This window comes from Periophthalmus magnuspinnatus, chromosome 8 (genome assembly GCF_009829125.3).
Source record: "Periophthalmus magnuspinnatus isolate fPerMag1 chromosome 8, fPerMag1.2.pri, whole genome shotgun sequence".
Lineage (NCBI taxonomy): Eukaryota > Metazoa > Chordata > Actinopteri > Gobiiformes > Gobiidae > Periophthalmus > Periophthalmus magnuspinnatus.
In genome coordinates this window covers 8,022,882-8,049,901 of record NC_047133.1, presented here as the reverse complement: position 1 = coordinate 8,049,901, position 27,020 = coordinate 8,022,882, and the positions used below count along the sequence as shown (strand labels likewise).

General features: G+C 39.2%; 1 protein-coding gene across 1 annotated transcript; it reads right to left on the bottom strand.

Annotated features, from left to right (window-relative positions):
• Nucleotides 1-48: 48 nt before the first annotated feature.
• paqr4a (progestin and adipoQ receptor family member IVa) lies at nucleotides 49-26,123 on the bottom strand. The gene is made up of 3 exons (XM_033970911.2): nucleotides 24,955-26,123; nucleotides 7,515-7,733; nucleotides 49-2,259 (listed from the first exon to the last, which is right to left on the bottom strand). The coding sequence occupies exons 1-3, from the start codon at nucleotides 25,226-25,228 to the stop codon at nucleotides 1,826-1,828; spliced, it is 927 nt and encodes a 308-aa protein (XP_033826802.2). The 5' UTR covers nucleotides 25,229-26,123; the 3' UTR covers nucleotides 49-1,825.
• Nucleotides 26,124-27,020: the final 897 nt, after the last annotated feature.

The following is a 27,020-nucleotide window of genomic DNA, read 5'->3' as shown; positions in this document are numbered from 1 at the left end:
CGTTAGCATTGAGACACAGACATTTCTCTTTCCGGTGAAGTAGGCTTATTTAATTTATTTGTGTAGTGTTTAACATGTCATCAGTGACATCCACGTGCAGCTCCCTGTCCACTGCCTGATCTTTAAATATTTATTCATTTTAGCGTGACTCGGCAAAAACCTCATGGAGACAAAACTGGACAGGAAGTAGTGATGCTAATAGTGAGGTTGCCGGGCGTTGTTGTGCACTGAGCCTATTTATTGAAATCAGAAAGTCCATATCACTTTCATTTAACTTTGTGGATTTAAGTGATTTTTGTTTAGTTTTACTCACTAACTAAAGCAGTTTTTTTTTTTTGCGGTGCTGCTTTATTGATACCAGCTCCGACAGCCTCCTGTACTTGTTCTCACCTGAAGCAGCAGCAAAGTGACAATGAGACACATCCAGTTAAAATCAATGGACAGAATCTCACAAGAAGGATACAGGAAGCTTTCAAGGTGTCCAGAAGTCAGATATGTTCTTTAAAGGTGAACTATGTAACCTTTCTGGTGGCGGATACCTGCTTTTCTCCATGGATATGTTCTTGGTTTGCCTAGAATGTTCCATAGTGTGCACCTTTATATATGTTAATAAAATCATAAATGAATTGAAATTGAAATTGGCGTCGTTCGGGATGGGCTTAGCGACAGGGCAAGGTATTTGCTGAGAACAGACAGGAAGACAAGTCGAAAGCTATACTGCGGAACATCCCGGGCGAAGCATTAACATCTCCATAGAGACAAGCAGGATGCGGTGACTGCTCATTAGAAAAAGTTACAGTTAGTTTTAGCCTGGGTAGCTAACGTGTGAAGAACTATTTGGCCAATTGTGAGTAGGTCCATCTGATCAGAAATAGAAAGACTGAATAAATAAACATCTAGAAATATGTATCCTAGCAACCACTTGACTTGACCACTTGCACTTGTAGTGAAGTACTTGTGCTGGTATTCGATTTCAAACAAAACCTACTCCCTAATCTCTAACTCCTTGTTACGCAACACGGGACCATAGGCTGACAACAATTCTTGACGCAGCACAAATAAATAAATTAATAATTTTAAAAAACGCATGTATATCTATTGCGTAATTTTGTTGATTTCATTTGGTTTTGAATGTTGTTTATACCTGTATCCCAAGATAGTACGATTTTGGCCTATTTGTTTAGATTCAATTTGAGTTGATGCCTTTCTTAACCAAATTAAAATGCTATTCAGAATTGACGATTTTCATAAATGTAATCCAAATCCGTAGCATTTTGTGTGTGAATAAACAACTTTCCACTCATAGGACCTCAATAGTAGCATGCTAGCTAGCTAAGAAGTCACTATGTTTTGAACTTGTTGGAGCATTCTTTTGCCAGAATATTTGTGGGTTTCAGCTTCCTCTTTCACGCACAATTTTGAGGTAAATTTCTCACTCAGAAGACATAATATTTGCTTAAAAAATGTTAATCACTACCGCAAAGGACAGCACTAAATTTTCGTCATTTTGAAACCGTTAGCTTTGTGTTTTGGTTTGCAGATTGGTTACTCATTTACATTTCTGAAAAATCTTAGTTTGGACAAGGCCTTGAAGCGATGAATAATTCGAAAACTTCTCGGAGACGTTTTTGCTGCTAGCGTCGTATGCACCTGTACCCCGATGGAGGAGAGTAGTAGACAGTAAACGATATGGACATTCTGAGACTAACACATGCATAAGTTTCTCCTTTTAATTCCTTAAAACTCCGCACAGCCCCATGTCCTATTGTCTTTTAATTAGTCCTACAGTTTGTCATTTCGGGACATAAGGGCTGCTTAGGAGGGGTCAGTCTGTGGGGCAGCTGTAGTTATTGATCCACAGTAAGTCGTCTAGCACCCCCCAGTGGAGATAGAGGATCGACCCCACCACTAGCACGTGCATGATCTGATGACTGTTGCACCAGTAGTCAAACAAACCCGGTCTGAACCTTTCCGGGATGCGCGCGATGTTTATGACTCCGCCCAGCACCGCCAGCACGTCCATGGTGACAAAATGGCGGAGCGAGGTCGGGCTGCCCCCTCCCACCCCGACCCAGCGCAGAATGAAGAACGAGAAGCGGAAAAGTGCCTGCCAGGCGAAGGAGCGCAGGCGTCGGACGGAGTTGCGGGCGGTGACGGCGCAATAGATGGCGTGCGTCGAGAGGAGGATGTAGAGGAGCAGAGCCAAGGTCCGGATCACGGGGTAACACAGGAGCGTGCTGTAGACGATCGGCAGCATCCCTGAGAGCAGAGGAGAGGAGGAAAGTCAGAAAAATATATTTAGACTGGGTTCTCACATGCAAAACGTCAACACAAATCAAAATTGAGACTAAGGACGCACAGATACCGATACTGGTATTGAAAACATGTGGCGATACTGACAATGATGTTGAATCTGATATTAGTTTCATAATATTGATTAAGCCGATATCCTGGTTGAGCATTTAATTGGACGTAATAAGACTATTTAAAGGTGGATTCTGGCTCAAAATGTCTCATAAGGTTTGAACTTTTATTCATATGAAGTTCTTCAGTACTGATTTGAATGATTAATGACAAGTTACATAACAGAATGGATCTTTTGTGTAATAACTGAACTGTTTTTTAAGGAACTAAGTGTAATTTCCGTTCGAGTGGTACCGGTTAATATTGAGTAAAGGCAGACACTTAAAGCCAAAGTATCAGAACTCGGTATCGGTATCAGAACTGAAAAAGCTGGATCGATTCATCCCTAATTGAGACTACAAACTACGAATTCTTAATTCTTAATACAAGCTAAATTCGCCAATGGAGAAGAGACAGCTGAATAGTGAGTAATAGTGAAAGGAGCAAATGAGTCATGTTCACTTTACTCAAATCAACTTGAAATCAGAATGTCAACATGATTTGCAATTCAGTAAGTGATTTGTTTAAATAAATAAATCTACACAGTTAAGATTTTTTTAAACTATTTCTGTGCCACTCACCAGAAAAATACCAATACCTACAAAAATGCCAAGACAAAAACAAAACCTGGACTAGATCTGTGATTCTGAATCTAATCAAATTTCAATAACAATTACAGAAATTGAGCAAGTGTGTTTTTATTCATAAAAATATATATATATATTATGTTAATTGATGGATTTCAGGCAAGGATTTCTTCTGATTTTAAAAATTTGGCATGGAAATGGTCCATTGTTGTTGTAGCAATAACGCAACTTGAATGAGGAAATGTTTTCACAAACTCCTTCAAATCAGGAAGGAATGATTTGCCTGAAACCCATTCTTAAATGAATCATTTCCAGTTATTAAATGTGCCTATGTAACTTTTCTGGAGACCTCCTTGTCTCCATGGAGGTGTTATTACTTTGCCTGGAATATTTCACAGTGAAGTAATAAATATCCATCTCCAAGACAAAAACAGTTTTCACATTATGTCCATGTTAAAATCACAAAGTTCAGCACATGAGTCAAAGAGGTAAAGAGCTGCATCTGACTCTACCATAGCCACACATACACGTGTGTTAGCTCTGTGGGCGATGTTAGTCTTATACTCCGGCGCGCGCACTGAGGTCCGAGGGCCAGCTCCAGCTCGTGGTGCCTAAGACGAGACTTAAAACCAGAGGAGACAGAGCCTTTTCTGTGGCTGGTCCAAAGCTCTGGAATGCTCTGCCTCCTCACGTCAAAACAGCTCCACTGTGGAGGCTTTTAAGTCTCGTCTTAAGACACACTTTTACTCTCTGGCTTTTAACTCTGCGTGAGTTGTATGGTCCTCTGTTGTCCTTTATGGATTTGTTCCTTTTGATTTTATTTGCTTGTTTTATTTGATTTTATTGTTTTATTGGTAATTATTTTATTGCTTTTATATACATAGTTATTATTTCAATTTTGCTATTTTATTCTAGTCTAAATGTTGATTTACTTAATTAGTTGTTTTTATTTATATGTGCAGCACTTTGGAAACTGCATTTGTTTGTGAAATGTGCTACATAAATAAAGTGGATTGGATTGGATGTTAGCTTTTATGCTGCTGTTAAAGGTCAGTGAGTTTTCTCTGTCTATTACCACTTCACATAGTAAACTAACTGGACAATCGTGAATAGTTCTAAAGTACAGGTGCTTAAGAAATACTTACACAGATATGAGGGCCTATTCTCAAAGCTTCTTTCAAACATAAAGTCCTATTTAAAGTATAATACCTTTACTAAAAATAAAGACATCCTCATTACTGCAGAGACAACAAACAACTTTTAGGGATTTTTTTCACACTTAAAATAAATAAAGAACAGAAATTGTCAAACTTTGCACCAACTCCCACCTCAGAACATTTTTGGCTTTCCAAGAGAAACATAATTAATGAACTAAATCACGTTTGAAGAAGGACTAACTCAACAGAAGATACAAAAAATACAAGGTTTTAGCAAGGGCTGCTGCAAAAATCCAAATCACGATTCTTTGGCTCATAACTGAAATCACGACTAGTTCAAAGTTCAGTCACGTCTGTCAAAATTAACCTGAAGACAAGTAAAAATAAAGTAAAAGTATATGTAAGTACAGTACTAACACAACGTATATATGTAATATTTTGTCACTCTTTATTTTTCAAAGCCTAATCGAGATGGGCGATACTAACATTTTTGCTACCAATATGATACCCAGTACTTGGTAGGTCATTTTTTCAATACTGATACTGATACTTGATACTGGTCTAGGGAAGGGATTTAAAAATATATATACAAAAGATTTCAAATAGTTTTACAAGGAGAAACAGAACACCTGACACCTGACACAGATCAATCATTATAAAGGGCAGGTGCTGAAGCTTTTTGACACAAACTATGAGGAAATGGCCTTAACACGCCTAAAACTGATGCTAGGTTTAAAATTAGCATGAGGTGAGTCAGTATCAATGTATCAACACTTTGATATCGATACTTCCCACTCCTAAAGCCTGAGTAGATTAGACTAGCGGCTTTGAGGACACATGAACAGAAGAAGAAATTAATGAATGAGTTAATAAGTTTTAATTGTATTTTCAATTACAATATTCTGGTAATCGAACGGAACAATAATTGAAGATTGATATATCATTCCAGAGAAATATCATGACAATATTGAAACTACTTTAGGCCACTGATTAAGATTAAAATAAATCAAAATGAACAATTTTTAAACAGACAGGACCATTAAAAGGCCTGAGCTACAACAAATAAACAGTAGAATGAACTAAAATTTAGCCACAGAGGTTAATTTTTCAACCCTCCTCCACTTTTTTTTGTTTTATATTACAACTAAAATGACAAAAATATCCAAATTTAAAGACAGATAAATACTGATCCTCAAAATCTATTGTTTCAGCTTTCATTTATTGAATTATTGACATAGTAATTATGACTGGCCAAACTGCACAGCACAGCTTTAACCAGGACTTATAAACAAAACAGGTCCAGGTACTTGGACTAAACCAGGTCTATGTTGTAAACCAGGTCTGCGCTGTTAATCTAGGACAAAACATCAAATAAATGAGACAAAAACAAAAATGAGAAAAACTGAATCCTATCAGAGGTGGCAAAAAACACATTTATACATAATTTAAAGGCGTTCCACCTGATTTTCGTCTCAAAAATGTGAAAAACAGTTCATTTTTAACAGTTTGCAGTGGTCCAAAGTTATTCCACACTTACCTACTTTCAGAGACCGCAGCAGAGTTTTGCCATGACGGTAAAGCTAACAACAACTTGCATGCAAACTCGCACCTTCTGATTATTGGACAGTAAAATGTTTTCTAATAAGATGAAGACAGCACACAGGGGACTTATTTTGACATCAAGACCTGTTTATTCAGTATATCTGTACTGGGACAAGACACAAAACACATAAAGCTACACATAAAGTCAACATGTATATATTTTTTTAACAGTGGGAAGAGTAACTAAAACTTTTACTCTGATATTTTGTTAAAAAGTCACTTGAGTAAATGCAGCTGAGTATTACGCCGTTGTGTTTACATCAGATAAATCCATTATTATGATCAGGTCCTTGGTTTGGCCCTCACCAGCTCATATAAAACTGCCTGCACTTGTTCCACATGGTCCCAGAACCCAACCTGATCAATAATCGCATTACATTGGACAATTGGCTTTGACTTGGTCGTCAAATATGTTCTGGCTAATCGATATGAATGCACCTATAAGCAAAACAGTTTTATGGAAAATCATTGAGGTTCAATCATAAAAGGGAGAGCGGAGCAGCCATAAGAAACACAGACCTTCAGAAATGATCAGAGGCATGTGCTGAGCGGACAGTAACTGGAGACACGAGGTTTGAACCCATCAGACTCAAAATGTACTCACACACAAACTTAAATCAGACATATTGTGCTCATGTCTGCTATGTAGTTATAATCTATGACACCCGTGGATCATTATGTTGTAATTTGGACATTTTAAATCACAATATTCATCTAAAACGACTTAATAAAAGAAACAAGCCTGCTGACTTCCATGTTACAAAACTGCAGAGCCCAATGGGAGCTAAAGTCGCGATAAACGTCATCACAACAAAGAGCTGTGTAGCAAAATGAGTATGTGACGCTACTGAATCCAACATGTATCACGTTTAAGAAAAAAAAAAGAAAAGGAGAATGAAGTAAGTAGAAATACTTTGGCGTGTACTGGTGGCAGTCAACACAGGAGTTGATTGGCAAAATGGTGTCTTGAAAATAAGCGATTAAAGATTGCTCAAACATGAATCATTCCAAAAAAAAAAAAAAAAAACTTTGGGTGAGTAAATGGTGAGAGAAAACAACTAGGACATGGTTAAAAGCTCTGAAAAGTCAATTTTGCAGAATAGGTCTGATTTAATGTAACCAGAACAAAAAATTGCTGTTTCTTTTTCCCTTATGCATTTGACAGATTCATACGTTTTTCTAATTCTGACGTGGTTTAGTTAGTAGAAGTTGTAAATATTTCTCATAGTTTTACATCAGCTAATGGCAGTTTGTGCAGAAAAGTAGAAAACAGTTGCAAGTTGTAAAATACAGGAAGTAGCAGTGAGTTTTAAAACAGAATCCCTCTGCCTCTGTCATCAACTGTGACCAACTCCATCCAAAATACAGAGACCATTTCTGCACAAATAACACATTTTTCTGACAGTTTAAACATTGATTTAAAAATAAAGGAGATGTCATTTTGTTTTTATCTTGTCTAATCATAACTGTTGTGTAATGACAAGTTTTGGCCCCTGTTCACATTATGGTTGCTAGTTAACATACCTCTACCTATTTCATATTGGTTTTCCGTGTCTAATGAGGAAGTAAAATTATATCCTTCACCAAAAATTCAAAACTATCAAAGAAATCTTAAGTCTAATGATGTTAACAATGTGTCAGAGAAATAAGAAGTCTAACCTGACCATAGACTGTATAAAGAACTGGATTAAGTGAGTGTGACGTCACCCACAGCGTTCGCATCTATGCACCTGACATATGCCCCGTAAGTCCGCCCCGCTCTTACCCAGTGTGTTGATCATGCAGATGCCACAGACGTCCAGCTTGAGGAGGGTGTGGTAGACCGGCTCTCCTCCCTCGTGGTTCATGAACAGGTGGTACAGCACGGAGCCCAGCTGAGGCGACAGACAGGCCAGGAAGTGAACCACACCCAACCACGTCACTCCGATCTGGGACCACGGGATGTTCAGAGGCAGCAGCACCAGGAAGCAGACCAGAGGGATGCCTGAAGGAAGAGGACATAAGGACGTTAAGACAGTGTTAGGGTTGTCAAAAGTATCGAAAATCAGACCTGGAATAGTCCTGTTATAGACCTGGTTTAGATCTGGTAATACACAGAAAGCCAAATCTTTTCTTTGGTGGTACTTAGAGCCACTAGATTGTCATATTTATGAGTTTCAGAATGATGAAAAGTTGGCATAGCTATTAACAGTTCAAAACAAAAATTATATTTTTTTGAACCACCAACAGTCCCCACAATGGCACCATTTAACAAGAAGCTGAAAATAGATCGTGAATTATAATTTCATAATTTTAGATGGAGGGTAGGGGCCTACATAAGTCTATGGGAGATTGTTTTTTTTGAAAGAAATATTAAAATGTTGGACCTTATCATTATTTGTTAGAAATTGGCTACATAAACTTGTCACGGGTTAAAGTCCTTTCAACTGACAACGTTCATGTATTTGAGGTTGAATAATGGCACCATTCTATGAAGCTATTGTGAGAAACACTTTATTATATTTAAATTTTTTTATACTGACAGAAACAACATTGAACTTTGTGCCGGTTTTTGTGTCATGTGAATAGGCCCCTTAATTACAAAGATATTAACCACAAACCAAGTCAACAAATCTGTTTAATAAAAGAAACAAGTCCGCAGGCTTTATAAATCTGCGGTGCCCAATGGGAGCTGACGTCGCCGTAAACGTCATCACAACAAAGAGGCATAGAGCTGTCGGCTCCTCAGATTGAAAGATGCACATCACACCAGCAAGCAGATATTTTTTTTTTCATTTACATCAAGATGACTGTGCGACCTAACACTACAAATATCACCGATTAAGAAAAGAAAATTGGAGAACGAAGTGCGTATGTCACAGTGGGCGCGTACCGGTGAGATGATCGGCAAAATGGCATCTTAAAAATAAGCCATTAAACTGTATCAAAAATTTACGAATAACTCCAAATACAACCGCCAAGGGTCAATGAAAAGGAAACAACTATAAAATGATTAAAATCTTTAAAAAGTATAGGACTGATTTAAGATGATGAAATCGAAATTGTGATCATCTCTTAAAAATATGACTTTCTGGAATATTGCCTTATGGTTTACAATTAATTATTCTTGATGTTAGTACAATTAACATAAAACTTTCATGGTTAAAGCCCTAAAATGAGCCACGTCATAGTTACATCAGTGGTTGGGTCTTAGGAGCGACAGACAGGTTTGAATAATTTACCTGCGGAGGATTAGACAGGCCTCGCCCGCTCAGACTAAATGGTGATCCGAGACACATGCTCAGGTGGTGCCAGGGATTCACTGAGAGCTGGCAGCGTTTCACTTGAGTTTCATTTAACAAAAGGTTCATGTTTACAGCTGGATTAGCTCTGTGGTTTAGGCTCACGTGGCCTCATGGGGCTGAAGCATTCGGGAAAAAGATCAAATGACCCTTTTTTTTCTGACTAGCATTGCGGCTGCGATTAAATATTCTCATGTTTTGATTAGAGATCGACCGATATGGATTTTTTTATGGCCTATACTAATTATTTTGAATCCAGATCAACTAATGGTCGATAAACTCAATATTTTGGGGGTGATATGTGGGGCCGATTTTGATCATTTTGCCCATAAACATATGATTTGAAATGTGAACTATTATTAATATTGTCTATACTTTTAACGGCTCTACATAATTAAACGATAATAAGGAAAGATAATCTCAATAGAAATTATTTTTAGACATCCACAACTCTGTTTTTGCTACAGTGTAATTTAATTTTGTGAATGCCTTCATCGTACTAGAGTTAAAATAAAACTTTATGCAGCAATTGGTGAGCCCAAATCAACTATCGGCCGAGGCAGGAGATTTAAGTCAGATATCCCTTATGCAAAAAAAATGCAAATAGAAGGTTTTGTTCAGTGTTAACATTTTAAACGTGTCCGGAAGAATTGACAAAACTGACTTAAATATGAACTGACAAATTAATACAAGAATCATATTTCAGAATATGTTTGTGCAGATCTAAACTCCAGGGTTTATGCAGAATAAGACCCCATGGAGACACAGGGAGGGCATCTGATGCACAGGGACATTTCAGAACATGTTTATCCAAATCTAAGCTACAGAGCAGTTTATATGCAGAATAAGACCATAACATGCCATTTGTTTTATTTGAACAATAAACAATGGAAACCTTTATAGTGCAGCCTGGATCTTATGACTTCATCTGGAATGTTCTTCCAGGTAAGTCTAGAATCTCTTCGTATTATTTACACAGAGGGAGATCAGTCTGGTCACAATGCAAGGAAGGTTCCACAGCGTGTCATTAAACGTATCCGTGTCATTAATTTATTTACAGGTGTTTTATTCGCTAAATATTAGGAGTAAATGTAAGGAGGGTTTAAACAGGGCCCAGAAGAGATTGCTAAATTACTCAAACATGCACGGATTACAACTAAAACCTCTTATGACATTTTTTTGATGAGGTAACAACGTTATAATATGGTAGAAAGCTCCAAAAGGTCAATTTAGCGCAATATCACCCGTTTAAACACAGACTTTCTTCTGTTTTAAAGTGGATAGATTATATAAATGATCTTTTGGTGTTAAGATTACATTTGCCAAAGACTGAAATATTGCTGCTAAAATAATACAAAAATCACATGCATTTCAGAACATGGCTAGAGGCTCAAACTACACGGTTAGTAGGTTTGAGACTAAACTAATTATATAAATTGCTTAAATGCCGATGACTAATTTCCCTATGAGGTCAAACCTTGCTTAACCTGTTGCAATTAACCAAATATGAATGAAGCTGCACAACTACAGGTGTCTTGCCTTGTAACACACGGGTATGTGCTACAGGAGGCATGTAGCAGGAATCAAACCATTAACGGTCTGGTAAGTGGGTCTGTCTTCACTGAGTAATACGTCTGTGAGCTCCAAACGGCTTTGAACTGTGCTGAGTCCAGTGCAGACAGCAGCAAAAAGTCAAGAAATGTCAATGGAAAAAAGCTACTTCAAACACTGACACAGCCCCCAGTGGAGCCCGAACGCAGAGGTTCTCAAACTGTGGTACAAGTCCAGATAAAACTACCAGCGCCGCGTAATATCAGACAAAAAATAAACACTTAAAATATCAGTTAGTCAGCTATAACTGCTAACTATGTTTTGTATTGCGATAACAACATTACTGAGATATTTGAATGTACTTTTTGACATAATTAGCTCAGTTAAAGGTGCATGGACATGTTATTTCTTTGCATGGAAAGTTCCGCAGTATGGCATTAAACATATTTGCCTTGCGTGTATTCAATTACAGGTGTTTTATTGATCAAAATACCTTGAAAAACATGAATTTTTGCCATTCTTTCAGGCTCACTTCTCCATAGATCTGACCATTAACTTGTGTCCACTGTGATAATCATGTTTATTTCCTTACTGTGGAACACTGAAGGCCAAGCGGTAACATCTCCATGGAGACAAGCAGGTTGCACACCCTTCATCAGAAAAGTTACACAGTGCAGATTTAAATGAAAACAAAAATGTACTTAATTTACAAGTCAAATGTGTTCAAATACTATTTTCTGAGCTATGTTATAATGTAATTTCCTCATCAAAAATAAACCTGGAGACACTCTGTTCTACCTTGTGATGTCATATGGTAATACAGGAAGTGCTCCACTGTCTTTTTAAACTCCATACACCTTCACTAGAATCATTTGGATGATTTCAGCCCTGGAATCTCTATAGAATTAAAAGGTAAAAAGAGCTGTTAACTTGCAAACTACCACTTCATGACATCACAAGGTGGAACAGAGCATTTTAAGACAGACTAATAATAAAGAGTTACTCAAATATGTGTGAATGAAACAAAACACAACTCTGAGTATGCTTTTGAGGAATGAAAGCATGATTTTTGTTTTATTTGTTTGATTCTTACACCTTGTGTTAAATAATGTGTGTTACAGACTTTGAGGTGAACTTGTTTCTCAGTAAAAATGCGACACAGACTTATTTTAAGATGTCTGCACTGGAACTTGCTACTTTGGTTACAGGATACGGCTCTTTATCTTCAGGTTGACAAGAGGCACTGTAATACATCTTTTCAGTGCCTGCAAGTATCTTTTTAGTGACATATTAAACCTTCCAGTAAACAGATAATGGTATATCCATTTATGACCTTGCACGGACGGTATGTAAAATTTGTTTTACATACTGTAAAACTAATTTTACTACCTATAGAAGGATAGATTGGCCTTCTATAGATGGTATCTTTCTCAGGGTTTAGGTACTAGAAAAGTTCACTTGTAATGTAACACACATGTCTGCTGTCTGGACCTTCATTCATCTGATCAGACAAAACTTCATTCAACTCTCTCCCTGGTCTGCAATTTCTTCCCTCACAATTACAAGGAGGTAACGACTTAAAGCTCACAAGAGTGAAGTTTGTGTGACATGGGACCTTTAAATTGAAACTAAAAAAGGCAAAAATAGGACTTAAAGGTCTTTGTACCACATTTTCCTCATGTATTCAGGCAAAATTTGTCTTGTATAAAAAGCTATTGAGGTCAAAATACTATAAATACAGGTACTGCAAAATTTTTCTATAAAAAAACAGGATATCTTGTTCTTTGTAGAGGACACAGTATCTAAATAAATGCACCCTTTGCTAATTGCGCCAACTCAAATTGCGATTTTGATCTTGATATATCATGCAGCGCTAATCACAATTCGTCCAGTAGCAACACAGCACCTTTTACTGCTGCTATGTCCACAGACCCAGTGCCAGGTGACCCTTACACGGGGGTCTATTTTGGGAGCTGGATCCCCCCCCTCCTCCTCCCCCTCCGTGCGCCAGCAGCTCGCCTCACCCAGGACAGGACAGGACACAGAGTTCACCCCCAAACTTCCTGCACACTGGATGAGAGGAGCGGAGCGGCGGCTTCCTGTGTGGCCGGGTCATTTGTGTTTATATGCAAAGCGGCGCTAACCACGGGAGGAAGTGGACTGGGTTGCTACGACGACGAACAACATGCTAAAACCTCCAAAGGGTGTGTTCATACTTTAGTTTAGTCGAGTTGTTTGGTCCTGTTCTAGTTAGGAGTGTCAAAAGTCAAAATTTGAGTTTTCCTGAGCAGTTTTACTATGATTTTTTGTATGATTTTGAGCTTCTTCAGAACTAGTTTAAGACCTCATGGTAACGGAAGTACTGTTATTCTGTGTTGAAAATTACATTCTATTACCCAAAAAAGAGCATGTTTTATCTTCACTGAGGTATCGTAATTGGTATTGAGTATTGAGTCAATTCCTTAGTATCGAAATCAAGTTTGAAACATAGACTGTATAAAGAAATGGACGTCACCCACAGCGTTCGGCTCCAGTCAAATGAAGCTCATCGAGGCTAGAGCGGTTATAGGCGCGAATTTGGAGCCAAGTTGCATATTAGGAATTCCTACCGCGAGTATCATAGCAACCAAAGAGCCAATCCGGAGCGAGGTGCTTTAGAAAGGCGTGGACACTCACCAATGCTGCCAATCAAACCTGTTGCTAATGTGGGATCGACCTTAGGAAAAGAAGGCACCTGATTCGTCTGTTATTAATCTTCATATCGGACTCAATAGCGAAATAAAAACACCAGGGTTATACGCACATTTTAAGACCAAAATGATGAGCAGGTGGCAGACCCTCCACCAGAAAAGTTACACACCTTTAATGTAATGTAATAAATTAAATAAATAACATATTGCTACAAAAAAATTGGTTATTTGTAGAATGAGACGCGAATCCCTTAAGACACAATGTTATTGAGTCCATAGAAACAAGACAAGGGTTATACTTAAAGAGGAGTATTTTACTTCTACAGGGTATTAAAGAGGTGGTATTTTACTTCTATGGGCTATTAACTGCTAACATATAACATATTTAGATCACCATGTTTCCTTTTATTGTTTTGAAATTGCTCTAGTTGCCATAAACTATGTCCTAACATGTTTTTTTAAGTTTCAGTTTCATTTTTCTCTCCTCCCTTTGCTTCCCGTGTTAAGTAACTCCTCCGTCAGAGCTCTATCACAACACAATCAGCTGCATCCCGCGAATCAAACTCCTGCACATCGCATCAAGTTTGTCAAGTTGCTGTGTATAGTTTTGTATCATGTTTTTGTATATTTATGAAGAATTGTCATATGGGAGCATGGGTGACGTAGGCCTGTGGGTGGAGCCTTGTACAGCATGTTACAGCTAACCATAAAGAGGGTTTGAATAGGGCCCAGAAGAGATCGCTAAAGTACTCAAACATGCATGGACGACATCTAAAACCTCTTCAGGCATGTTTTTGATGATGACTTTGAGTAATTCCTCTTCTTTAAATACATGCATTTTATTTATTTTCCTATATATTTCACTTTTTACATTATAACAAATATCTGCACAACCAACACTGTTTACAGATTGCAGGAAAAAGAGAAAAAAAAGCCTTATAATCTTAATCTCTCAGTGGCACGAGATCTTCTTAAACAGCACGTCTCTATCCCCGCTGGACGTTGAAAGGCCTTTATATCAACCACTCACCCATTCGCACACACTCACACATCAGTGTACACAGACAACAGAGCCAAGGCGGGTTAAGGGTCTCGCCCAAGGACACGACGACAAGATGCAGTGGAGGGGGCAAAGGTCAAACCAACCATAGGGTTAGTCAAGGTTTCACAAGCGATAACACAGGGTCCATTAGTCATACACTGCAGTAAACTACATACGTACGCCTGTCAGTGGGTTTCATAATGATGACTAAGTAGGACCGTCACCATGGCAACCAACAAATTAAACAATATATTGTATCTTTTAAGGTTAGGGTACGCTTTATTGTGTCCTTAGCTGGAGGATTTTACTCATGATGCATGTTTGGGGTTGGTGAAAAGTCCTCAAAATGTCAAAATGTCGCCTAAAACATTGAGCTGAAACCCATCGTCTGACAGAAGGATGTTGTTTTGTTTTTCAAGACCAATAAAATTAGATCAACAAATGTAATGCCACACTGCGGAACATACCAGGCCTCCATCAACAATTCTATCACCTCACAATAAGCTATAAATCAAACACGTACAGTTAGTTTTCATCTCTGCGTTTGACCCATCCCTCAAAAACACTGGCGCAATCTGGGATCAAACCTCAAAACTCCCGGTTATAAGACAACTCTGCCATCTCCATCACCTGATCCACTGCTGCAGGGAAGCCTTTTGTGTGAATGGGGCCATAACATTTAGCAGAACGCCTCAGTGAATCGGAGTAAATGACGTCAGCTGGGAGTCGTAATTCCTCTCTGCTGTGTGAGTGTTATCGGCTGCAGCTGCGAGCCATAAAACTCAAATGTGCTTTGCTCTATCGCCAGAGCGCCGAGAGGGACAAGGCTGACTAAACATGCGCTCTGTTTGGGGACGGTTCACAAATTAGACCGAAAATGCTAGTAATTAGAGTTGTTGTTTTATTTAATGTGATATTCAAACTCTATTTCGATACTGAGGAATAAACTTGATACTCGATACTTGATTCTGATACCACAATGATAATAAAAACACTCTCTATTTAGACAACAGAATGTGATTTTCAGCATTAAATGGTAGTACGTTCTTTTAAATTCCCCTGTGGCCTTGTAGGATATTGAGTGGGAGTTTTTTGCTGTTGTGTCTTTAAGCTTTACACTTTGCCATTCTATACCAGGGCTGACATGGCACCTGTCCTAATTGAAGTTAAAGCGCCATCATGTAACTTTTTAACCAAAAAATAGACTAAATTTAAGTATATTTTTGATATTTTTGACAAATAGAAACTCATGTGTCCTTACTGTGAGCGGGCTTGCATCCCCACAAACCTGACTTTTACTTTGCCTGGAGGGGGGCTTCGTCCTGCTTGTGTGTATGGGAATGTCGGTGCTTCTATTCTTGGGTTTCAGCTTCATGTTAGATGGAACATTGTGAGAACTTTCCATTCAAATGACATAACAATTTCTTTTAATGGCATGGCAACGGTCCTAGTTTGCCATCTTTTTAAACCAATGAGTAACCTTCCACGGTATGACATAAAACGTATTTATTTTAATTCAATTCATTTTATTTTTGTAACACCCAAAATCACAACAACAGTTGTATCGAAGGGCATTCATGTTTTGGTTGATGGGGGAAACCGGAGTACCCGGAGGAAACCCATCCAGACAAGGGGAGAAACATGAAAAACTCCACACAGAAAGGCCTGGGCGACCCAGGGTTCGAACCAAACCTTCTTGCTGTGAGGCATGAGTGTTGCCACTCAGCCACCGTGCTGCCTACACACAAAAACAAACAGGAAAATCAAACAACAGGAAAAATCAGACAAAACAAGAAAAATCGGCCAGGCGAGAAGGAGGAGAGGGTCCAGCTGTCATCGGGACATCTGAAAAAGTTACACTCCACAGGGGGAGTGGGACAGGGGACAACATGTGAATAGCATTGCTGATGAGAAAATATGACAAAGCAGAGGATAGTGCTCAGGTTGCCATAATTCCCCCAGCTAGTTATCTCCTACTGCAGCCTATCTTATCCCGGGTTTCAATGTCACTCCCTAACTCCCTCACTAAGTAACCTGGTCATAAGCTATACCGAAGAGGAAGGTTTTAAGCCTGGTCTTAAATACAGAAACTGTGGGGACGTGTTTAACATCAGCAGGGAGTTGATTCCATAGCACAGGAGCTTGGTAACTGAATGCTCTCCCTCCCACTGTACTTTTGGACACTCTAGGAACCACTAATAGTCCTGCATTCTGAGAGCGGAGTGCTCTGTTTGGCTGGTACGGGACAATAGCATCTTGCAGATAGGATGGGGCCATACCGTTTAGGGTTTTGTATGTCAGGACGAGGACTTAGAATTTGATTCTAAGCTCGACAGGAAGCCAGTGCAGATATTTTAGTACAGGACTGATGTGGTCTCTTCTTTTAGTTCCTGCTAGGCCGCTGCATTTTGGACCAGTTGGAGGCTCCTTATAGTACTTTTGGGGCAGGCGGCGAGCAGAGAATTACAGTAATCAAGTCTGGAAGTAACAAATGCATGGATGAGTTTTTCAGCATCGTTTTTAGGTAAAATATTTCTAATTTTAGTTATATTTATATATTTACAGGTGAAGGTATGTGGTTTTACAAGTTAGGTTTATATGGGCTGTGAATGAGAGATTTTGATCAAATAGGACTCCAAGATTTTTTTACAGTAGGGCTAGAAGCTATATTCACATTGTCGAGTGAGATTATCTGGTCCGACAGAGAATCTCTTTGACCTTTGGGACCAATGACAATGACCTCTGTTTTTTCAGGATTTAAGAGCAGGTAATTCAAGGTCATCCAGGTTTTGATGTCCTTCACACAGGCATTGAGTTTATCTATTTGATCAGCCTGATTTGGTTTAATTGATAAGTACAGCTGAGTGTCATCAGCGTAGCAGTGAAAATTAATGCCATGTTTTCTGATAATGTTACCCAATGGCAACATATACAGAGTAAATAGGATTGGACCAAGCACAGATCCTTGTGGAACACCACAGGCTACTTTAGAACAGGGAGAGGTGCTCTGGTTTATACTAACAAACTGGTACCTATCTGATAGATAGGATTTAAACCATTTGAGGGCGGTCCCTCTGATTCCAATGTCACATTCTAACCTCTGCAGTAGAATGTTGTGATCGATGGAGTCAAACGCTGCACTGAGGTCCAGTAGGACCAGGACTGAAGCCAGCCCGTTATCAGCAGCTAGTAGTAAGTCACTTGTTACTTTAAGTGCAGTCTCTGTGCTGTGGTGAGCTCTGAATCCAGATTGAAATTTTTCAAATATATTATTGTCCTGCAGGTGGCGGCAGAGCTGTTTCACCACCACTCGTTCTAGAATTTTTGAGAGGAAGGGAAGATTAGAGATAGGTCTATCTATCTTGGCTAGTTCATCAGGATTTAGGTTAGGTTTTTTCAAAAGGGGTTAATCACAGCATACTTAAAGGACTGAGGAACGTTTCTAACGACATATTTATTATGTTATGGATGGAATCTATTATTGTTGGAAGGCTTCTTTGAGGAGTCTGATTGGAATAGGGTCGAGCAAACAGGTTGATGGTTTGGACGACATGATGGCTGAGGTAATCTCCACCTCATCAACAGGAGTAAATTTATCTAATATTATTCAAGGATCTATCTGGGATATTGGTATTACAGACTGGATTAGCTCAGAGCTGATTTTTGGAGTAGCTTTGTTGATTTTGTCTCTAATGGTTGTAATTTTGTAATCGAAGAATTGAAGAAAGTCATCACAACTAACGTTCGAGGGGATAAGAAACTCATTAGCAGTGTGGGAGTTTGTCAGCCTGGCTACAGTGCTGAACAAAAATCTGGGGTTATTTTTGTTTACTTTTATTAGATTTGAATAGTATCTGGTTCGGGCTTTCCGCAGAGCGGCCTTATAAGTGAGCAGGCAGAGCTTCCATGCCTTCAGAGACTGCTCAGAGCGCGAGCGGTGCTAAAGCTTCTCTGTGCGTCTTACATGTTGTTTGAGTGTCCTGAGCTGTAACGTGTACCATGGAGCCGGAGGTCTTGGTTTAATGCTTTTCTGTTTTAGTGGAGCTACAACATCGAGAGCAGATTTTAAGCATTGTTCAGTCAACCAATTGATCAGTGACAATTGGATTAAAATTATTTTCATTGTCACATGACATATCTTTTAGTAATGGCTCAATAATTTCTTTAAACTCTGTAACTGATTTATCTGATAATGTTCTTTTCATTATAGTTTTTTTCTGCGGGGCTGGATAGTCTTTTAGTATAAATTGAAAGGTAATTAAGAAATGGTCAGAGAGTATAGGGTTTTGAGGAAGGACAATTAGATCATTAATCTCAATACCATAGGTTAGAACGAGATCTGGAGTGTGATTGTGACAGTGAGTCGGCTTATTCACACTCTGGGTGAAACCGATCCCATCCAGGAGCGCGCCAAAAGCATTACTGAGGCAATCACTGCCGTTATCAACATGTATGTTGAAATCTCCAACTATAACAATCCTTTCCCAATTCAAGACTAAAATTGAAATGAAATCAGAAAACTCTGTCAGGAAGTCGGCATATGGACCAGGAGGGCGATAAATTATTATAACAGCTTTTTGGTGTTTCCAATTGGGGCACGTAATGGAGAGTGCGAGGCTTTCAAAGGAGATGTGTGTATAGTTGGGTTTGGGGCTGAGAATTAGACTGGAATGAGAGACGACGGCCACACCACCACCTCGACCTGTGCTCCGGGTGCTCTGAAAGTTCATGTGACTTGATGGTGTAGATTCTTTTAGTCTAACATAATCATTTTCCCAAAGCCATGTTTCAGTTAGGGCTAGCAGATCAATACTAAGGTCGCCAATTAGTTCATTTATTAAAAGAGATTTGGAGGAAAGAGACCTGATGTTTAGCAGTCCACATTTTATACAGTTATCATTTTGTTTATTTGTGACACATTTATTTATGTTTATTAAGTTATGAGATCTGACAGCTTCCTTGTCAGAGTTTAGGGGTGTTTTATTTGTACTTTTTGTACGTGGGGCACACACAGTCTCTGTCTGTTTGGAGCTGTTCTCGCTGACTGAGCTGTGCCTCACTGGTCTAAACTGCTCCCTAACGTCACTATAGCTGTGCTTCCCTGAGCTATTCTGCGTGCGTCTTACCTGGTCAATCTAGACTAGCAATCATATTCTGAGCTAACAGGGCGGAGCCAGCCTGCGTGGGATGGATGCCGTCTCTACGTATAAGCCTAGGCTTCCCCTCAAATGCCCTCCAATTATCTATGAAGACGACACCATTCTGCGGGCACCAATTGGTCAACCACTGGTTGACTGCTGTACATTTCACAATTGGTGTAGGTTGGGAGGGGGCCAGAGAAGTACACGGACTCTGACATCGACTTCGATGACAGACTGCAGCCATCTGTAACTTAACCACCTCTGACTGACCGTGCCGAGTATCGTTACCCCCCGCGTATATAACAATCCGGCGGTACCTATTCTTACTTTTCTTTAAGAGCCTAAGATTCCCCTTGATGTCACCCAGTCTGGCTCCAGGATAACACCACGTGGAAGCTGCAGGCAGTTCCACGTCCCTGACTATGGAGCTCCCAATGACTGAAGTGTCCCGGGTCCAGGTCAGGGGAGCAAACCTGTTCTGGACGGGGAGCTCTCTACTCTCAACCCTATGTCCCTGGTCTGCTACAGTCCTATTCTCAGCCCTGTGTCCCTGTCCTAGTCCTACGCTTTCTTCTAACTGTCACAAACCTGTCCTGGTCTGATCCCAGCTGCACAGGTTGCGCTGGGGGGCTAGTCTCGCTAGCTACACTAAAGCTACTGCGGTCCGTGGTCCCTACTGCTGCTACCTGACTGTAACTCGGGGTCAGAGCCTCCAATGAGTGGATCCGCGTTTCTAACTCTGAAACCCTGGCCTGCAGGGCTGCCACTACACTACACTTAATGCAGCATCGTCAAATAAGCCAGGGTCATCACTCCACATATAGCAACCAGGGCAGGGAAGAGCGAGAGAAGAGGAGGAAGGTTTAGCCATGATGCTAGTCGGCTAGGCTAGTTCAGGCTGAACCGAGAGATAGAGGGGCTTAATCCTCGAAGTACGGAGCAATAGGTGCTGAATGAAACTTTGGTGGTTTAACGAAGTATTCAGGCACTAGTGTAGATGTTAGAAACTGCTTTTAAAACTGTAAGGATTCGTGGATTAACAATTTCAGGAGAGAGACGCTAGATATACAACTCGCAAAACAGAATGCAATCACCCGGAAATGACGTCAGATCTGGAAGTTCCATGGACAATGTATGGTTCTATATATTCTGTAGGAATCATGTCAGTGACTCCTGAAAGTTACACAGTTTAGCTTTAACTTGGAAACTAAATGCAGTTAAGGTTCTCGAAAGTATTGTAATATCAAATACTACCTGATACTAAAACCAGATACACATTTTTCGCAGGTATCGATACTAAAAAGTCACATTCACAGGACAGAAATTAACTTTTCCTGAGTAGCTTTATAAAGATCTTGAGCTGTGTCAGGACAAGTATAAGACACATAGACTAGTATACGCCCATGGACCACGATGGAACCTACCTGGACACTGAGATTACACAGATATAAGGCCACATGGGAATATAAAACAAAGTACTACCATTTAATGTTGAAAATCACATTCTATTGTCTAAATAAGGAGTGTTTTAATTATCATTGTGGTATCAGTATCAAGTTTATTCCTTAGTATTATAATCAAGTTTAAAATTTTAGTATTGTGACAACACTCATCGTTATCGACTGGAAATAAATCCATATAATCTTCTGTTAGAAACTAGTTTAATCTCTTCTGAATACTAAGAGATTATTAAACGTTTCGCTCATGTGCACACCTCTTGTTTGAAACCTGAGTGAATCGTAACAATAGTCCCGTTCGCTCCCAGAGGAGGCTGCGTTTCTGCTCTATTTCCCGCTCAAATCTTCACTCACCTGGACCACTGCGGCTACGTAACCCATGTGTCCTAAATACCACTCATTACAGATTTCATTGCGCTCAACATGCAGCTCAGTTCACGTTTGTATCGTTTCGTAGTAAGACCGGAAAAGTATCTAAGACAATTTTAATGGACTGAACAAAAGCAGCAGATATTTTGAGGTAATATACAAACATACCCTCCCTCCATGTGATACTATGAAGCACATTTAGATCTGACTGAATGAAATTGTAGAAATAACTACCGGTATATTCTTGTAACAGTCGCATTAGGCCTGTCACGATAATCACTATATCGACTTGAATGAAACCTGGGACAGTATATTTTGGGAATCAGTATTTAACGTGGGTACTTTTTCTTCGCAAAACTGGGGAGATTTATGGTATTTTTGTTGTAAAATGATAAGATTTGACCTATAGAGTGGTCAATAAGTCCATTTTATGGCTAATTATACATAGATTCTTTTGTTTATTTGTTGCAGCTCATGTCTTGTAAAGAAAGAGTCTATTTAAAATGGTTTCACTGGGATTATCTTGCATTATTTCAATCTTAATCATAAAATAGTAGTAAGAAGGTAGTTTCAATATGATCATTTATTGCGATATTTCTCTGTAGTGATATATCGTGCTTCAAAATGTGTCATCATGTCCCCGTATGTTGTGTCAGTGGAATCTACATTTTAAAGTATAAATTTAAGCGCAATTGGAAGCAACACTAAGAACAAAAACAAACTTTTAAAATGATTTTGCTCTATTTCACTCTATCTTATTTGAATGTGTCTTATTAGAAAGAGAAGCAGTAAAATATTTATTTTATCAATCAAACCTGTTGCTAATGCTAGCTGGAGCGACCTTGGAGAAAGGCGGCGCCTCGTTGGTCTGTTATTGATGGTCATATCTTGATTTACGGACACAGTAGTGAAATAAAAACCCCAGGATCATGTAGAGCGGGTTAATACGAACATTTTAAGACCAAAATGACGAGTCTGACAGCAGAAGTTACAGAGAGAGGGGCGACAGTTTTACAATAGAAAGCGAATTGGAACCAAATTCGACGAAGCCGGAAGCGCGCCCATGCTTACTTCTTATTTGGAATGCAGCAGCTAGCAGATTAGCTCTGTCCATTTATATATACAGTCTGTGGTTATAAATAGACATTATCTGGCTGGTAGATAGCATTGAAAATTGTGTCGTAAGCCAAACAACTGAGCCCATATTCCAGATCATTTTAATTTGTGTAACATTTTCACAATGCAATCTTACACTGCTGAACTGTGAATATGTTACTTTTAACAGCGCTGTGCCTGATTTGTATCGTCTTAATAACATGAAAAACAGAACTAGTTCATTTTAAACGGTTTGCAGTAGTCCGAAGTTATTCCTCACTTACCTTATGCATTCTAATTATTCATGATTTTAAGCACTTTTCATAACTTTCAGATGCCAGAGTGAAGTTTTGCCATCACAGTAAAGCTAACATCAACTATCATGCTAATGTGCTCTTCCTGATTAAGAAAACACTTTATAATTAGATTCAGACAACATGCAGCGGCCCCTGTTTGACCTCAAGTGCTGCTTATATAATATATCAGTACTGGGGCAAGACACATTTTGCTCAGATATATGGAAAGAAATTGGGCACAGGCTTGGGTACTTTGATAAAAATAAATATTATATGAGTGTCACTGAACTGTGGGTTCACCCTAGATCCTGGTTTGGTCCGGGTTTGAGCCCAGTTAAGTCCTAGTGTAGACTTGGTTTGGTGCAGTTATAGTTATAGGTTTAGTCTTTGGTTTAGTTCCGCTTGTGTCCCAGTTTATTCACAATATGAGTGTGGTGCTTCCAAGTGCGAAGTTTCAGATTTGTCAAAAATCATCTGTAACTATGACTCACTTCTGGTAAATTCACTCACTGTATTGGTATGAGGAAGTCAAAAATGTCAAGGACAGTTCACTTTAAGGTCCTATATTACACAAAATGGACTCTTGTGCGCTTTAAGTCATGTTATAATGTTGTTACCTGCTCAAAAACATAGCCAAAGATGAGTTTTACTTCATTCACACATGTTTGAGTAGCTGTTTATTATTAGTCTGGCTACATCTCCAAAGCTCAAAATGCTCTGTTCCACCTTGTGATGTCATGACGTGGTTAACAGCTATAGCCTTTTACCTTTTGTTCTGTAGAGATTTGCAATTCAAGGGCTGAAATGATCCAAATGATTCTAGTGAAGGTGTGTGGAGTTTAAAAACACAGTGGAGCACTTCCTGTATTACCACATGACATCACAAGGTGGAACAGAGTGTTTTCCGTGTGAGAGAAGAACTCAGCCTAACCAGGTGTGAATGAAACAAAACACAACTCCAGGTCTGTTTGTGATGAAGAAACAACAGTATAACATAGATCACAAAATAAGGTAATATGGGCTGTTTAACTAGTGAACACAGCCCCTTAATGACACAGTAATAGCCTATTAACATGATGTGATTAGTAATAATGTTTTTTTACTAGAGCTAATTATGCAGTTAACACATTGTAGTTACCACATTGAGAAGAATATTGTCATTTATTCATCTCTAGCATCATGTCTCGAAATTCAAGGACCCAGTTTTCCACCAGATGTCCTGATGAAGGCCCTGTTTGAAAAGCACAGATTCAGACTTCTAGGGCTGCAACTAATGATTATTTTAGGAGTCAAGATGTCAGCGGTTACTTCTTTCAATCAGTCTAACGATAATTAGCTTTGTACTTTTTTAAACATGCATTTTCAAATAAAGATTGAAACACAGCGCCTGGAAGCTTCTACATCAGATACATGCAGATAAAGCGTATTCTTCATAAAAAATAACAAATGATTGATTATGTTTTATTTATATTATATTGTGTTATATTTATTTAAACATGTAACTGTTTTTGTTATAAAAGGTGTTTTGGTGTGTCTTATTGAGTCTGTCTAATTACAATTACCACTACACTGCTTTTAAGGGCTCATATTACGCTTTTTGTTGTGTTTTGTTTCTTTAATTTAACACACAAATGCTGCCTATTCTTCTCTAAAACAAAAAACACTCAGTTCCACCTTGTGATGTCATGTGGTAATACAGGAAGTGCTCCACTGTGTTTTAAAACTCACTACACCTTCGCTAGAATCATTTAGAGACTTGTGTCACCTGGTATTGCCCATCTCTATTGAACTAAAGGTAAAACGTAGCTGCTAACTTGAAAACAACCACTTGATGACATCACAAGGTGGATAAGAGCGTTTTGAGCTTTGTAGAAGTAGCCAGACTAACAATAAACGAATACTCAGACATGTGCAAATGAAACAAAACCCAACTCCAGGCATGTTTTCGATTAGATAACAACAATCCTTCCCACATACTCACGGGTATGACCTTGGAATTACAATTAGAATGGGGTAAATATACCTCAAAATGTTGCATGAATCATTCTTTATTCTAAATTGTTAATCGGTATGGCAATGCTACTCCTTTCTCATCACTCTGAAAAAAAAAAAAAAAAACCCTCATGGATTGCCTGGCTGGATGCCCGCCTGTGTCCTGCTCTGCTGCCCCTACCTCTCCTCCAGCCTCTGCACTAAAGTGGGTTAAACTCAAAGTCAAAAACACACATGGTTTGGAAGTCTCTGCAGCATTATCGTGTCATAAAGTGTCCTCTCAGTACTCACCGTGTGTATAGATGTTCCCAAGTTCATTGTGCAAGTAGAAGAGGCTTTTGATGCACTCCTGCACGGAGGAGATGGGCCGGTATCCCGTCAGGACGTACTTATTGAACTGGAGATGTGGAGGTGAATTCGCCCAGTCCAGAAGCCGGGGTCCATTTAAAAAAGCCATAGCAAACAGCACAGTTAAAATCACACCTCCAAACAAATAAAAAATCGACTGCACGCCTATGTACAGGTTGAGCAGGATTATTGCCACGAAAACCTTGTGGGAAACCATTTGTGGTTCACTAGATTTAAAAAAAAAAGATTGTTTTTTTAAAAAGATGCTGTTAGCCACTTAGCTAGCTGTTAGCATCAAGTCTTTGGAGGGGGGCCAGGGATGAGAGACACACAGCGGGAGAGACATGCTCGCAACTGGGCTTAGCTGTCATGACTCCCCCCGGTACATAAAGTCAGATAAAATACACCCACGTCCCATGTTTTTGCCCCGGGGCGCTTCGTGGCCGGTTGGGCTAGCACCAAAATACCGTTACTGTTAACTGCTGTTGCTGCTGCTGCTGCTTCAATGAATGGATGTGTGGATGCTGAGGTTCAAGGATGAGATTCGGTCCAGGGAAGCCAAATAACACGGTAGAAACGAGCCACCGAGCAAGTAAATGCAAAAATAAATCCAAAATAGGATAAGGATGTTGAAAAACGGTAAGAAATCCCGCCTATAAAACATAAATTAATGTATTTCCCATGCAATTGTCTCCTCCGCTAGTGCTGCTGCTGCTCTCTGCTCCCTCATTATGCTATTTACAGACACCAAAACTATGCATTAAAATCTATTTGAGTAAAACATCCGCGGTCCATGGTTTAATCAGACGCTAGCTGCTTTCGTAACGGGCTGTGGAGCCGTGGAGGAGATGTGCCGCCGGAGATGTGCACAGATTTGCCTTGCCTCTTACTAGCCAAAACATCGGGCACTTGGCTATCAGCGCCGTCCCGGGATGAAACTAAAAATATCGTAGCAAAAAGAGAAAAAAAAGGTAGGATCCTCAAACGGCGTGGTTGTTGTGGGTTTGGTGGGGTTTATCCCATGGTTGGTCCTGGTGGAATGCCCGGCGCTTTGCTGCTGTGTTCCCTGGAATGCGGAGCGTCCCCAGCGGCCTTAAGTCCCCTCCTGCATCGCACCGCTCACGGCACGCGCACTTTGCATAGACAGGGGCAGTTCCGGTTTGGCCTTTCACAATAAAAGGATCAATGAAAAACATGGAGGTAAATGGGTGATTAAGTAAGAAGGGGTGGATGAAGCACTCACTGTTGTTACTTAAGTAAAAGTGCAGATATAGAGGCAAAAAGTTACTCAAGTAAAAATATTGCCTATTTAAGTAAAAGTACAGATACAGAGGCAAAAAATTACTAAAGTAAAACTAAAACTATCATCTACTTAAGTAAAAGTACAGATACAGAGACGAAAAGTTACTCAAGTAAAAGTAAAAGTATCGCCTACTGAAGTAAAAGTACAGATACAGAGGCGAAAAGTTACTTAAGTAAAAGTAAAGGTATCGTCAACTTAAGTAAAACTACAGATAAAGAGGCAGAAAGTTACTCAAGTAAAATTAAAAGTATCACCACCTTAAGTAAAAGTACAGATACTTTTCTTTCTTTCTTTCCTTCTTCTTTATTTGTCAGGGACCATGTACAAATTCATGAATCTTACAAAAGAAAAGATGATTTGCACCAGATTTAGCTGCTGCTGTTTTCCATGTCTGGTCTCTGTGCAGGTGAACACACATTAAAATGCACATTTCATTATAGTTACATTATAAGACAAACAGTTCATTGTTAATATTAGCAATAAAATACAATAAATGTCCTGATGTCCAATACCTGATGTTTCCTACAGTCCAAACCAATATAAAAATCATTATGTGCAGGTTTTTTACAGTGAAACAGAACAGAACAAATGAACTCGACTGATGTGACACATTTGATTATCTGAAATGTACTTTTTCATTTCTAGTTCTAGTACAATTATTCAAATATACAATCTATTCAAATTTCAAACTGGAGCTGATTCAGTG